The sequence below is a fragment of the Microcaecilia unicolor genome, chromosome 1 (genome assembly GCF_901765095.1).
Source record: "Microcaecilia unicolor chromosome 1, aMicUni1.1, whole genome shotgun sequence".
In the NCBI taxonomy this organism is placed as follows: Eukaryota; Metazoa; Chordata; class Amphibia; order Gymnophiona; family Siphonopidae; genus Microcaecilia; species Microcaecilia unicolor.
The window spans coordinates 733,918,449-733,934,474 of record NC_044031.1 but is presented as its reverse complement, the minus strand read 5'-3'; the positions used below and the strand labels follow the sequence as shown (position 1 = coordinate 733,934,474).

The 16,026-nt window shown below is 44.4% G+C and overlaps 1 protein-coding gene across 1 annotated transcript in view; it reads left to right on the top strand.

The window, feature by feature from the left end:
- The window catches only part of TTLL6 (tubulin tyrosine ligase like 6), a 285,854-nt gene that overhangs the window by 149,932 nt on the left and 119,896 nt on the right, over positions 1-16,026 (top strand). Inside the window, exon 9 of the mRNA XM_030192275.1 lies at positions 8,112-8,197. Coding sequence (XP_030048135.1) covers positions 8,112-8,197 — 86 coding nt within the window. The remainder of the gene's footprint in view (positions 1-8,111; positions 8,198-16,026) is intronic.

Genomic DNA, 16,026 nt, shown 5'->3' with positions numbered 1-16,026 from the left:
GGGGGGATGGGCCTGGGTCTGCCTGCCTGAAGTGCACTGCACTCACTAAAACTGCTCCAGGGACCTGCATACTGCTGTCATGGAGCTGGGTATGACATTTGAGGCTGGCAAAAAAAAAATTTAATTTTTTTTTAGGGTGGGAGGGGGTTGGTGACCACTGGCAGAGTAAGGGGAGGTCATCCCCGATTCCCTCCAGTGGTCATCTGGTCAGTTTGGGCACCTTTTTGAGGCTTGGTCATGAAAAAAATGGACCAAGTCAACCAAATGCTCATCAGGGATGCCCTTCTTTTTTCCATTATTGGTCGAGGACGCCCATCTCTTAACCACGCCCCAGTCCCACCTTCGCTATGCCTCCGACACGCCCCCGTGAACTTTGGTCATCCCCACGACAGACTGCAGCTGAGGGCACCCAAAATCGGCTTTCGATTATGCCTATTTGGGCGACCCTGAGAGAAGGACGCCCATCTCCCGATTTGTGTCGGAAGATGGGCGCCCTTCTCTTTCGAAAATGCCCCTGATAGTAATATAGTAAATGATGGCAGATAAAGACTTGAATGGTCCATCCAGTCTGCCCAACAGTCACACTCACTATCAATTCATGATTAAATCAACAATGAATGTGATCTTACAGTGGTGGAAATAAGTATTTGATCCCTTGCTGATTTTGTAAGTTTGCTCACTGACAAAGACATGAGCAGCCCATAATTGAAGGGTAGGTATTGGTAACAGTGAGAGATAGCACATCACAAATTAAATCCGGAAAATCACATTGTGGAAAGTATATGAATTTATTTGCATTCTGCAGAGGGAAATAAGTATTTGATCCCCCACCAACCAGTAAGAGATCTGGCCCCTACAGACCAGGTAGATGCTCCAAATCAACTCGTTACCTGCATGACAGACAGCTGTCGGCAATGGTCACCTGTATGAAAGACACCTGTCCACAGACTCAGTGAATCAGTCAGACTCTAACCTCTACAAAATGGCCAAGAGCAAGGAGCTGTCTAAGGATGTCAGGGACAAGATCATACACCTGCACAAGGCTGGAATGGGCTACAAAACCATCAGTAAGACGCTGGGCGAGAAGGAGACAACTGTTGGTGCTATAGTAAGAAAATGGAAGAAGTACAAAATGACTGTCAATCGACAAAGATCTGGGGCTCCACGCAAAATCTCACCTCGTGGGGTATCCTTGATCATGAGGAAGGTTAGAAATCAGCCTACAACTACAAGGGGGGAACTTGTCAATGATCTCAAGGCAGCTGGGACCACTGTCACCACGAAAACCATTGGTAACACATTACGACATAACGGATTGCAATCCTGCAGTGCCCGCAAGGTCCCCCTGCTCCGGAAGGCACATGTGACGGCCCGTCTGAAGTTTGCCAGTGAACACCTGGATGATGCCGAGAGTGATTGGGAGAAGGTGCTGTGGTCAGATGAGACAAAAATTTAGCTCTTTGGCATGAACTCAACTCGCCGTGTTTGGAGGAAGAGAAATGCTGCCTATGACCCAAAGAACACCGTCCCCACTGTCAAGCATGGAGGTGGAAATGTTATGTTTTGGGGGTGTTTCTCTGCTAAGGGCACAGGACTACTTCACCGCATCAATGGGAGAATGGATGGGGCCATGTACCGTACAATTCTGAGTGACAACCTCCTTCCCTCCGCCAGGGCCTTAAAAATGGGTCGTGGCTGGGTCTTCCAGCACGACAATGACCCAAAACATACAGCCAAGGCAACAAAGGAGTGGCTCAGGAAGAAGCACATTAGGGTCATGGAGTGGCCTAGCCAGTCACCAGACCTTAATCCCATTGAAAACTTATGGAGGGAGCTGAAGCTGCGAGTTGCCAAGCGACAGCCCAGAACTCTTAATGATTTAGAGATGATCTGCAAAGAGGAGTGGACCAAAATTCCTCCTGACATGTGTGCAAACCTCATCATCAACTACAGAAGACGTCTGACCGCTGTGCTTGCCAACAAGGGTTTTGCCACCAAGTATTAGGTCTTGTTTGCCAGAGGGATTAAATACTTATTTCCCTCTGCAGAATGCAAATAAATTCATATACTTTCCACAATGTGATTTTCCGGATTTAATTTGTGATGTGCTATCTCTCACTGTTACCAATAACCTACCCTTCAATTATGGGCTGCTCATGTCTTTGTCAGTGGGCAAACTTACAAAATCAGCAAGGGATCAAATACTTATTTCCACCACTGTATATACTTTGTCACAAGTCTTTATTTGGTGTTTCTAGGACATAGACCGTAGAAGTCCGCCCATCTTATGTTCCATCTACTGGAGTTGCCGTCAAAGCTCACACCAGCCTATCAAATCCATCTTGCCATTGCGGGACCCAGACCGTAAACGTCTGCCCAGCACTGTCCTTGGTTCCAGCTACTGAAGATGCCATTGAAGCCCCTTCCAGCCTATCCTAAACTGGATTGCCATATACAGGCACAGACCTACAAATCTACCTGGCACTAGTCTTAGTTCTTCACAGCTGGAGTAGCTGTGCGGGGCTACAAACCATGTAAGGGAATCGCTCCCTTACATGGTCTGTAGTCCCGCCCAGAGAAGAAGTTTGAACAGGATGCGAAAACGGATAGGGAGCCAGTGAAGCGACTTGAGGAGAGGGGTAGTATGAGTAAAGCGACCCTGGCGGAAGATGAGACGGGCAGCAGAGTTTTGAACCGATTGGAGAGGGGAGAGGTGACTAAGTGGGAGGCCAGCAAGAAGCAGATTGCAGTAGTCTAAACGAGAGGTGACAAGTGTGTGGATGAGGGTTTTGGTAAGTGCTCTGGTATTTATAAATGACCTAGAGATGGGAGTAACTGGTGAGGTAATTCAATTTGCTGATGACACAAAGTTATTCAAAGTCGTTAAATCGCGGGAGGATTGTGAAAAATTACAAGCAGACCTTACGAGACTACTACTACTACTACTTATTTCTATAGCACTACCAGACGTACGCAGCGCTTCACACTTGAACATGGAGAGACAGTCTCTGCTCAATAGAGCTTACAATCTAATTATGACAGACAGACAGGACAAGTAAGGGATAAGGGTTAGGACAGACAGGACATATCAGGGATAGGGGACAGTTGAAGGTTTAGGTTTAGGAGTTAAAAGCAGCATCGAAGAGGTGGGTTTTTAGCCTAGATTTGAAGATGGCCAGAGATGAGGCTTGGCGTACCAGCTCAGGAAGTTTATTCCAGGCATACGATGCAGCAAGATAGAAGGAACGGAGTCTGGAGTTAGCAGTAGAGGAAAAGGGTGCAGATAAGAGAGATTTGCCCAGTGAGCGGAGTTCCCGGGGAGGAGTGTAGGGAGAGATGAGAGTGGAGAGGTATTGAGGAGCTGCAGAGTGAATGCACTTATAAGTCAATCAGAGGAGTTTGAACTGAATGCGGAAACGGATAGGGAACCAATGAAGTGACTTGAGGAGAGGGCTAATATGAGCATAACGACACTGGCGGAATATTAGTCGAGCAGCAGAATTTTGAACAGATTGAAGAGGAGAGAGATGGCTCAGTGGGAGACCTGTGAGAAGCAAGTTGCAGTAGTCAAAGCGGGAGGTGATAAGAGTGTGGATGAGGGTTCTGGTTGCATACTCAGAAAGGAAAGGGCGAATTTTGGTGATGTTATAGAGGAAGAATTGACAGGTTTTAGCAGTCTATTGAATATGTGAAGCGAAGGAGAGGGAGGAGTCGAAGATGACCCCAAGTTTGCGTGCTGATGAGCGTATTATCCACAGAAATAAAGAAGGGGGGAGGAGAGGTCGGTTTAGGTGGAAAGATGAGAAGCTCGGTCTTGGTCATGTTTAGCTTCAGATGGCAGTGAAACATCCAGGCAGCATTGTCAGACAGGCATGCTGAAACTTTGGCCTGGATGCCTGCTGAGATTTCTGGTGCAGAGAGGTACATCTGGGAGTCGTTGGCTTAAAGATGATAGTGAAAACCATGGGATGAGATCAGAGTACCAAGCGAAGAAGTACAGATAGAGAAGAGTAGAGGTCCCAGGACAGATCCCTGAGGTACACCAACTGACAGCGGGATAGAAGAGGAGGAGGATCCACCAGAGTATATGCTAAAAGTACGTTTGGAGAGATAAGAAGAAAACCAAGAAAGAACAGAACCTTGAAAACCAAGCGAGGATAGCGTATCGAGGAGTAAGCTCTGATCGACTGTGTCAAAAGCAGCAGATAGATCAAGAAGGATGAGGATAGAATAAAGCCCTTTGGATCTGGCCTGGAGCAGGTCATTGGAGACTTTAGTAAGCGCCGTTTCAGTTGAATGGCGGGGGCGAAAGTGGATCAAGAATTGCTTTAGATGATAGGAAGTCGAGGCAACGATGGTGAACAGCACGTTCAAACATCTTGGATAGGAAAGGGAGGAGGGAGACTGGGCGTCTAAATGGCAGATGACGTTTAATGTGAGCAAGTGCAAAGTGATGCATGTGGGAAAGAGGAACCCGAATTATAGCTACGTCATGCAAGGTTCCACGTTAGGAGTCACGGACCAAGAAAGGGATCTAGGTGTTGTCGTTAATGATACGTTGAAACCTTCTGCTCAGTGTGCTGCTGCGGCTAAGAAAGCAAATAGAATGTTAGGTATTATTAGGAAAGGAATGGAAAACAAAAATGAGGATGTTATAATGCCTTTGTATCGCTCCATGGTGCGACCGCACCTCGAATATTGTGTTCAATTCTGGTCGCCGCATCTCAAAAAAGATATAGTGGAATTAGAAAAGGTGCAGAGAAGGGCGACGAAAATGATAAAGGGGATGAGACGACTTCCCTTTGAGGAAAGGCTAAAGCGGCTAGGGATCTTCAGCTTGGAGAAAAGGTGGCTGAGGGGAGATATGATAGAGATCTATAAAATAATGAGTGGAGTTGAACGGGTAGATGTGAAGTGTATGTTTATACTTTCCAAAATACTAGGACTAGGGGGCATGCGATGAAGCTAAAATGTAGTAAATTTAAAATGAATCGGAGAAAATGTTTCTCACCCAACGTGTAATTAAACTCTGGAATTCGTTGCCAGAGAATGTGGTAAAGGTGGTTAGCTTAGCGGAGTTTTAAAAAAGTTTGGACGGCTTCCTAAAAGAAAAGTCTATAGACCATTATTAAATGGACTTGGGGAAAATCCACTATTTCTGGGATAAGCAGTATAAAATGTTTTGTACTTTTTTGGGGGATTCTTCCAGGTATTTGTGACCTGGATTGGCCACTGTTGGAAACAGGATGCTGGGCTCGATGGACCTTTGGTCTTTCCCAGTATGGCAATACTTACGTACTTATGTACCCACGAAAGTGCCAGCAGGGCGTCTAAGTGCTATTTTGTAACGGTGTACCTAACCTACATAACATGTAAATGCAAGAGAGCAGAACATAGGCATTATATGGGCAAGCTTCCAGTTACGTGTGTCCCAGCTACATTTTGATGCTCGCTCTTAGCACCAGTTCTATGGCTAAATGTTAGGTGTACCAATACACTAGTATTCCATAACAGTACCTGGGCGCCTAGGTACCTTTCTAGAATAGTCTTCTACCGCACATCCTCAGGGCATCTAAATGGAAGCACCCAGTTGTAGAATTGGCCCCATAGTCTGTGGGTAGTACTGAAAGGAAACTACATGCATAATCTGACATGGGAATCCTATGATTTATGTATGTACCCACAGACTTTGCAGCTTCTTTCTTTGTGCAGAGGAAGTACATATGCAAATTTGAAAATGAGGAAGTAAAGTGTGCAGGAGAATGGCAATCTAACCACACCTTTAGGAGCACTCCTTTTCAGTACAGCTAAAAGAATGTGCATTATGACCCTTATTTTTACCCTTTAGCTGGATAAAGGGCAGTTTTCAGACAAACCCCTTTACCCAGGAAAATTGCCATTTAACCTGGTAAATGAATTTGGAAATTATTCTCATAAGTCATTTGGAGGGAAGTAGTTTTGCCTTTATATGGCAGCTTGATCTCTAGCAATAGTACTGCGAGTCTACCACTAGGGACCACTGAAGCCATTTTGAATCCAGCATCAGTAGGGGCAGGAGCAGCTACGAATTACTGTTGCCCTGGACATCCCTAAACACACCAGGGATTAGGAAAGGTAGACCCATTGGGGGGGGGGGGGGTCCTACATGAGGGTAGGGGTCTTTTGGGGGGAGAGGAGAGGATTGTGTTTGTGGGAGTTCTTCAGGAGGTGGGGATTCTGTTAAGTGTGACTTCAGCAGAGAGTTGTGTTTGGGGGGATCTTTGGGAGGGGGAAGGGAGCTCACTCTTTTTACATGTATTGACCCCTTTAAGATGCCTCTTGGAAGCATTAGGCCAGAGGTTAGCAGTCCAATATTTCCAGGCAGGAAAAATAATACTAACTTTGAACCAGCATTACTTTTCCAGGAATAATGCAGCTTGCAGTGTTCATGGCAAGTTGCGTTATTTGATTTACATAATAATGAGGTGTTTTGCATTCTTGTGCATCTTATTATTATGTATCCTGCAGTAACCTAAACTAACGTGTTACAGTAATATAACAAATGCTGTTTAACATGTGTTAAGAGGGAGTAACGTGTGTTATTACTGTAATACACCTTAATAACTATCCCTCTAGAGGATAATTCTATAAAGGGGCACCTATTTTGAGCCTATTCTGTAAAGAAAAGAACAGTGGAACCCCAATATAATGATGAGTGGAATCCATAAAATATCACGTAAAATGCAAGGTCACGTTATAGTAGGGTCAATAGAACATAATCACAATTGAACCAAACACTGATCTGTTTCAAAAGGAGCTGTATCTAAAATATGGGGAGCCAAGACATGATCACGTTTTATGTGGATCTGTGTTATTGCAGGGTGCGTTGTATCGATTCCATGGCAGTTGTTTTTCTTTCTTTTATAGAATACTAGCATTACAGGTTGAAGATGTGCCTATATTTTAGGCGTGAGCACTTACACTAGCCATAGAGTTGGTGTAAATGCTTGCACTTAGATTACCAAAAAATGCACATAAATTATACTGTGCGCATATAACTGATCACATCACCCAGTCTCTGTCTAAATATATGCTGACCTTCAAACTATGCACCATGTTACCGCATAGTGTGCAATGCAGTCAGAATATTGGCATTGGTTTCTACCTTTCTTATAGAATTGCCTTCTCAGTGCTCCCCCCATTCTGCCTTTTCCTTTGTCCTTTACTTTTTTCTTCATTTTCTTCTCTATTATTTCTCCTCCGTTTATTTCTTTATTTTTCCAAGTCAAGAGTCATGATCAAAGTTCAGAAAGTGGATCATGGGCACTGGAAAAGCTCAATCAAAAAAGCCCACTAATTTAAACCACTAGTAATGCATTGAGACTGTTTTTTTGTTTTTTTAAATGGAAGAAAAGACCTCAAATAAATCTACAGCAACCAAATTTTATAATATTGCTTGTGTTGCTCATGTCAGGCCATTTATCCATCACAGGCCTAAAGCACATTGCTCTGACTGAAGAGATCAGTTGACTTTAAAATGATTGAGAAAAGTATTCCTGATGCAAACACACTGACAATATCAGATGGTTTGTGAACTGATTATAAACATTGAGGAGTATTTCCATGAATTCTACTGGTCACTAAAGCTAAGTATTGTTTATATACTGTAGAAGAAAACCTTTGGTGTATATGATAGCTGAAACAACAATAAAATATGTCAAGTGTAAAAGCATTCAAAAACTATATGAGAATAAAACAGCATTGTACATGCAACATTGCAAATTTTGGCTGCTGTGGTTTTCTCTAAGGTCTTTTCTTCCTCTTTGAAAAACCTAGTCCCATAGCATTACTTGTTATTTATACTGGTGGGATTTTCTAATTGCTGTGTAAAAGTAATTCCACCACCAGTTTTTTTGTTTTGTTGGAAAAGGTTGACAAAGAATTAGATTCAGCATTATCTACCCAAATCATCTTCATCACAAGGTGGTATTTAAGAAAAGAATACTATCATTAAATTAAATTCTGTTTTGCAAATGTGAATGCAAGGCTTCTGGAAGGCTGTTTTGGAATATCTTTAGTGGGCAGAATTTCAGATGCTATGATGGCTTACACACAGCTTCTTTTTCAAAAAGGATGAAATCTGCATGCATCTGACCAACTATGCTATCAACAAACACAATGAAAACTTCGTCAGAGATGAAACAACAGGCAGCAAAAGGTATCATGCTCAGTAATCCCACAATTTATTGGCAAATTTTCAGATTTTTATAATACTATTTTGCTTTCTATATAATATACTAATACTAGTGTGGATTTGCTGAAACTGAGTAGAGGTGCTTATGGGTTCGGATATGCGTGGGGGTGTAGAGGGCTAATTGTGTGTATGTGTGTGTGTGTGTGGATGAAGGGTGGGGGATTAGGAAGCATATGCATGTGACTTGGGGTGCATATTGTGAGAGGGTAGGTGAAAGGGGATCCGGGAAGGCACGCAGAAGGGGGGTGCAGGCAGCCGGGGAACCCCAACGGGGCAGACTTCATGTGCACAACACCCACATTCAGAAAGCTGCGCTACCGGAGGCAGAGAGGTTGGCTGGGTTAAGGAAGAAGAGGAGGAACTACCAGTCCCAGAATCCCTCTCTTCCCCACCCGGCTGTGCAAGAGTTAGGGGAGGAGATAGAAGGTTGGGAAATGGTCTCTGAGGAAGGTGATGAGGGCCAGCTGGAGAGGTTGGGGGCGGGGGAAGAGGAGGATAAAATGGAGGTTACTGAAGGACTAGAGGAGGAACAGATGGAGATTGGAGCTCTGGCTCAAACCCAAAAAGCTGCTGTAAGAGGGTGGCTAGCTGTGCCTTGGAGAGACTGGTGGAAGACCAGAAGAGAGAGACTGAGGCGCTGGGGGAGATCTCTACTAAAGAGGAAACAGGTGCAGCCCCTGGGAGAGAAAGAGGGCTGGGCACAATTGAAACCCCAGTCTGAACCAGGTGGGACCAAAGCTGTGTAGCTGTGCTGTAAGAAAGACTGTGTAAACTGTTTCATACTGAAAAGGTCTGGGCCTGCAACCTACCAAGCTACTGTATTTTCTTTCTGATAATGTACTGTTCCCTAAAATAAGTAATTTTGGCTAAAGTGAAGTGAAGTTATATGGACTGTTTTGAACCTGAATTGTGCTTTGGGGCAGCAAGCCTGAACAATCTGGAGTTAAGGTGTTCCTGGGCGTTTTTGTTAACTGGAAGCAAGAAAATAAAGCTCTCTTACTTGTAAACGTTGGGCTGTGGATGTGCCTCTGTGCAAGGAACAGAGGGGGGAAAAAGTCCTGAAAATTCTCAGGGCCTGGAGCTGAGGCTCAGAGCAACCAGATTGCTGTGGAGTGAGGCAACAGCCATGTGAAGGAGGAGGCAGCTAAGCAGGGTTGAGCCCGGCTGGATCCTGGAGGGGTGACCTAGCTACAATATGCATGAATGGCTAACAGTGTGTGTGTATCTGTGTGTATGGGTAGCTGGGGTGAGTAGATGGTGGATGTATTGTGGCAGAGGGTGTGTGTGGCTGTCTGACTGGATGTGTATATGGCTGGAGTTTGTGAGGGGGGGATGTGACTGGGGTAGAGAGTGTGAAGCTGATGGGGTGGGATGTGGGTGTTCTTTTTCTCCCTAATGTTTTGTCTGCCAGTTTCCCTCCCTATTGCACTCACTTTCTACCTCTCTTTCCCTTCTTCCTTGCACTCTCTCCTTGCCCCCACCCCATTCCCTTCATTCCCCTTTCCAACTTCCTGTCACCTTTTTCATGGCCCAACTGGCTCCTCCATCAGTACTGCAGGAGGCCGTCTCTTCCTGTACTAGTTGGGACTGAGTGCCTACATACCCCATACATTAGTTTTGCAAGTTCATTTTTCAATTCTATCAGTACTCTGGGATGAATACCATCCGGTCCTGGCAATTTGCTACTTTTCAATTTGTCAAATTGCACCAGTACATCTTTCAGGTTTATAGAGATTTCATTGTTTCATTCTGTGTAGTGCTTGTAATAAGCTTAAAATAGGACTTTGAGTGTGAGACACGTGAGTACCTTCCCACCCGCCATGAGAGCACGGGACCAGCAGTTCTCTTTTTTTCTGCTGTGAGAAGAGGACGCGTTCATTTCCATTCCTCACAGCTGGTTTGACCTTTGGTCTTTTTGTGCCTCTCTCAGAGTTTATCTTTATTTTATTCCCTGTATTTTTGTATATTATTTTGCCTCTTTTTAAAGTTTTTTTTATTTTACCGTGCTTGCTAGACCACATTTAGGCCCTGAGCTCCGGTCGGGTTTTTCCCTCTTCTTTTTCCTGGTGCTCTCCCCCTTTTTAGCACCATTGAGTCATTTGATGTAGCCACAGCTGTTTTTCCTGTCATATCATTGAAGGTTCCTGGTGGCTTCAAGCGATGCACTCAGTGCAGCAGGACCATCTTTGGCAAAGACACCCATGCTTGGTATCTGTAGTGTTTTGGGCCTGATCATACCCCTGCAAACTGTATTCTCTATCTTCGTGTGAAGAAGAGAACACAGTTGGCCAGAGAGGCTCAGAGAGAAAAGATTTTTAGAGCCAGGTCTGAAACCTCGATGTCTGTGTCGACATCGGCATCAGGTGCGTTGGTCCATATGGCTGTGAGACCCTTGCACACTGGGAGTGACTGTACATTGAGTGGGTCTCCATCTGCCTCGATGCTGGCCGCTATGCAGGCCCCCCCGGGACTGATCAGCGTGGACCCAACCCCAAAGTGACGAGAGGACTCAATGTCATCCTATTTGGCAACGGGGAGCATCGATTCCAGGAACTGGAAGAAACTCGGCATCGATCTCCCTCGACGCATGGTGCCGGGATCATCGGGTCACCAAGGGTTTCAGTGATCCCTGAGAAGCATCGGCACCAGGAGGACCGCTCCCTCTCTATGCAGGAGGTGCTGATGCATGGGTCTCCACACAGCCAGGACCAGGCACCTGCTTTGACCCTGTAGATTCAGCAGCCTGCTTCTGCACTGGTACCCCAGCCTTTCCCGATGTCGGCCCTTGATGAGTGCCTCCTGGCCTTACTCCCTGAGCTTTTGGCAGGGTTCTTGCAGAGTGCATCAGAGAATGGTGTGCTTGTGCCATCCATGCCTCTTGCTTTGATCGTGCATGGTCACCATCCTGCAGTGAGGTCCATGGTGCGACCACACCTCGAATACTGTGTGCAATTCTGGTCACCGCATCTCAAAAATGATAAAGTGGAATTAGAAAAGGTACAGAGAAGGGTGACGAAAATGATAAAGGGGATGGGACGGCTTCCCTATGAGGAGAGGCTAAAGTGGCTAGGGCTCTTCAGCTTGGAGAAAAGACTGCTAAAGGGAGATATGATAGAGATCTACAAAATAATGAATGGAGTGGAATGGGTAGAGGTGAATCACTTGTTTACTCTTTTCAGAAATACTAAGAGCAGGGCCGTTTTAACCACCTATGGGGTGCTGGGTATACTTTTGTGGATAGCACCCCCAGGCCAGTGGCACAGCTTCCTTAGCCCCTGCCCCCCCCCCCCAAAAGGAAGCATAAATGTGCTCACTAGTTACTAGATCATTTATAAATATGTCAAAAAGCAGCGGTTCCAGCACAGACCCCTGCAGAACCCATAATCTACCCTTCTCCATTGAGAATACTGACCATTTAAACCTACTCTCTGTTTTCTATCTTTTAACCAGTTTTTAATCCACAATAGAATACTACATTGCCGCCTGGATGTCCAACCGCCACCTGAAACTGAACATGACCAAGACCGAACTTCTTGTCTTCCCACCCAAACCCACTTCCCCTCTACCTTCACTCTCTATTTCGGTTGATAACACCCTCATCGTCCCCGTCTCATCTGCCCGCAACCTCGGTGTCATCTTCGACTCCTCCCTCTCCTTCTCTGCGCATATCCAGCAGATAGCCAAGACCTGTCGCTTCTTCCTCTATAACATTAGCAAAATCCGCCCTTTCCTCTCTGAGCACACCACCCGAACTCTCATCCACTCTCTCATTACCTCTCGCCTTGACTACTGCAACCTACTCCTCACTGGTCTCCCACTTAGCCACCTAGCCCCCCTTCAGTCCGTTCAGAACTCTGCTGCATGTCTTATCTTCCGCCTGAACCGATACACTCATATCACCCCTCTCCTCAAGTCACTTCATTGGCTTCCGATCAGTTACCGCATTCAATTCAAGCTTCTGCTACTAACCTACAAATGTACTCGATCTGCAGCCCCTCCTTACCTCTCAACCCTCATCTCCCCTTACGTTCCTACCCGTAACCTCCGCTCTCAAGACAAATCCCTCCTTTCAGTACCCTTCTCCACCTCCACCAACTCCAGGCTCCGCCCTTTCTGCCTCGCCTCACCCCATGCGTGGAACAAACTCACCGAGCCCATACGCCAGGCCCCCTCCCTGCCCATCTTCAAATCTCTGCTTAAAGCCCACCTCTTCAACGTCGCCTTCGACACCTAACCTCTACACCTCTACCCAGGAAATCTAGACTGCCCAACTTGACATTTCGTTCTTTAGATTGTAAGCTCCTTTGAGCAGGGACCGTCCTTCTTTGTTTATTTTGTACAGCGCTGCGTAACCCTAGTAGCGCTCTAGAAATGTTAAGTAGTAGTAGTAGTAACTGATCTTTATGCAAGGAAAGTAAACAAAAACAAGAGAAACAGGAAGCCTATATGGTTTTCTAAACAAGTAGCTGAAAAAATAAGAGCAAAAGAGGCTTTGTTCAAGAAATACAAAAGAATGCCACAAGGAGATCACAGAAAAGATTATCGGATTAAACTCAAAGAAGCGAAGAGGGAAATACGGCTAGCAAAAACGCAAGTGGAAGAAAAAATGGCTAAAGATATAAAGAGAGATGACAAGACCTTTTTCAGATATATTGGAGAAAGAAGAAAAGATAGGAATGGAATTGCAAGACTGAAAGATAATAAGAATGGCTATGTGGAGAGTGATGAAGATAAAGAAAATGTGCTAAATAATTAGTTCTCTTCGGTGTTCATGGAGGAAAATCCTGGAGAAGGACTGCAGTCAGCTGCCAAGGGAACATCTGTGAATGGAGTGGATACTGCACCATTTACGGAAGAAAGAGTTTATAAACAACTGGAGAATCTGAAGGTGGACAAAGCTATGGGGCCAGATGGGATACATCCCAGGATACTGAGGGAGCTCAGAGAGGTCCTGACGGGACCTCTTAAAAATTTATTTAATAGATCTTTAGAGACAGGAGAGGTTCCATGAGATTGGAGACGAGCGGATGTGGTCCCTCTTCACAAAAGTGGAGACAGGGAAGAAGTGGGAAACTACAGACTGGTAAGTCTCACTTCGGTTGTAGGAAAAATAATAGAGTCGCTGCTGAAAGAAAGGATAGTTAACTTTCTAGAAGCCAACAGGTTACAGGACCCAAGGCAACACGGCTTTACCAAAGGAAAATCCTGCCAAATGAATCTTATTTACTTCTTTGGGTGACCAAAGAACTGGATAAAGAATATGCGCTAGATGTAATCTACTTGGATTTCAGCAAAGCCTTTGATACGGTCCCTCACAGAAGACTCGTGAATAAGGTAAAGGGGCTGAACTTAGGACCAAAAGAGGTGAACTGGATAGGAAACTGGTTGACCAACAGGTGGCAGAGGGTGGTGGTAAATGGAATCTGCTCGGAGGAAAGAAAGGTGAGCAGTGGAGCTCCTCAGGGGTCGGTGCTGGGGCCTATTCTGTTTAATATATTTGTGAGAGATATTGCTGAAGGGTTGGAAGGAAAGGTTTGCCTTTTTGTGGATAACCAATAGAGTGGATGCCTTGGAGGGAGTAGAAACAATGAGAAGGAATCGCCAAACATTAGAAGAATGGTCGAGGGTCTGGCAGTTAAAATTTAATTATGGCAATCCAGAAACCTAATGATTAACAAAAAAAATACAAAACAAATTTTTCAAAACTAACCAAAAAAAAAAAAAAAGCAGACATTAAAATGTATAAATGTGATGGGTGTTCAGTTTTTATAGTGCATTACACAGACCGGAGTCTTAGGTAGTTGTAATGACACCTAATACCACAACATAGTACCGCACTCCAGCCCTTCCAACGTAATGAATGAGAACATTTGTTTTACACTATCTAACAGCACAAAGCTATAGCAATAGAGGAGGCGCATTACTTATCTTGGGGTGCTATGGTGATTCTCATCCCAAGGTTGTAATTCTCATAATCAATGGACCAGTCTGTGCAATGCGTTTTTCTTCTGCTATGCTTCCAAGTGAGTCTAATTCCCAAACAATACAAGTCCAAAGTTCAAAAACCATAAAAATACTGTTCCAGAGGGGGCGTGTCAAGATGGTTGCCTAACCGGTCAGACGGTAGAGAGCTCTGAGCGTTTGGGGAGGAAATTTATTCTTCTTTTTCTAAAAATGCCTCATTCTAAAAGAAAGGGGAAGCTAAGGTTAGATCCTCAGCCTACCTTGACGTCTTCCCCAGCCCAAGCGTCTCTTGAGCGGTACATCGCCGGTTTTTCCAGGCTTCAGAGGGAGGAGGATCCCATAGCGGGAGTTCCCGGAGAAGCGCGATCCCCGCTGGGAGAGGAAACCTCCTTTTCACCACCATCAACGCTGCTGATTCCTCCATGCCCAGCGTCGACGGCGTCCCTGGAGGGAAACCCCGCCGATCCCGGAAGTGTATCGGCAGGGGTAACCAGTGAGGATCCGGGCATGCAAAAATAGACTCTGAAGCCTGAAGGAACTTGGTTTCCTTCAGTGAAAAATCCGGAGGTGACACTGGAAACGATTGGGATGATGTTGGACCGGATGAATACTACACTACAAAAAACTTCAGGTGATGTGCTAAATTTAAATGCCAAGTTTGAAGAGCTAAAAGTAACTGTTGAATCTGTTAAAGAGAACTTAACAAAGCAAGTGGCTAATCTTGGAAAAGAAGTCGAATTGTTTAAGGAGTTTAAGACTATGTTTGTCATGGATATGAGAAGAAAAATTGAACAATTAGAGAACTATAACAGACGGCTTAATCTCCGTCTGTTAAATTTTCCTAAGCTATCGGGGGTAACCCCGATAGATACATTTAGAAGATATCTAAATGAGATTATCAAAATTCCCCTGGATGCTATTCCTCCGGTGAACAAAATTTATTTTATTCCTAAACCAAAAGGGGAACTGCGAGGAACTGAAAATATTACTCCGGACCTGCAAAATATCTCTGACATTTTGGAACAATCCTCAGAAATAATACTTGATAGAGCTACATTGTTGATTTCTTTTGTATTTGAACAGGACTATAATAACATATTAAGACTATATTTTCGCAATGTTAAGGCTCAATTTTGTGGATCTAAGGTCTGGATTTATCCAGACGTGACTAAACAAACACAACAAAAAAGAAAAGCATTTCTTGCTCTGAAGCAGAAGACAATTGATATTGGTGGTTCTTTCTTCTTGGCATATCCATCTAAATGTGTAGTTAAGTTAGGTCAGAACAAATATACTTTCTTTTCACCGGAACAACTGAAATCGTTTCTAGATATGAAACAGTTGAATTAATATAATAACCTGGAGCATAAGACAGCTTTTACTTAACAATATTGTTTAATTTTTCTTTTTGAAACTTCTCTGACTCTATCACTCCCCCCTCACTACTGGGGTCTAAGAAAGGCTAAACTATTCTCTGTCTTAATGTATAATTATTCCCTAATCTTCTTGTCCATTGTAAGATTTTTCTTTTTGAAGTTTTTCCTTATTTACTGGTAAAACACTGGATGAGAATGTTATGATGTATATTATTTGCCTGTGTTTCTTGCAAGGATTACCTTGTTAAATGTATAGTAAAATTATAAAAAAAAAAAAAAATACTGTTCCAGAAAGACGTGCACTCAATCCTCAGGACTAAAGTATTCTATCCTCAACATGGTCCATGTTTCACATGGTAAGCGTCTTCAAGAGGATTTATCAGCACTTCAGAAGAGAGCTGCATTCAAGTCCGTCTGCAACTTAGGAAGGAACTGCATTCTTATCGGGACCCG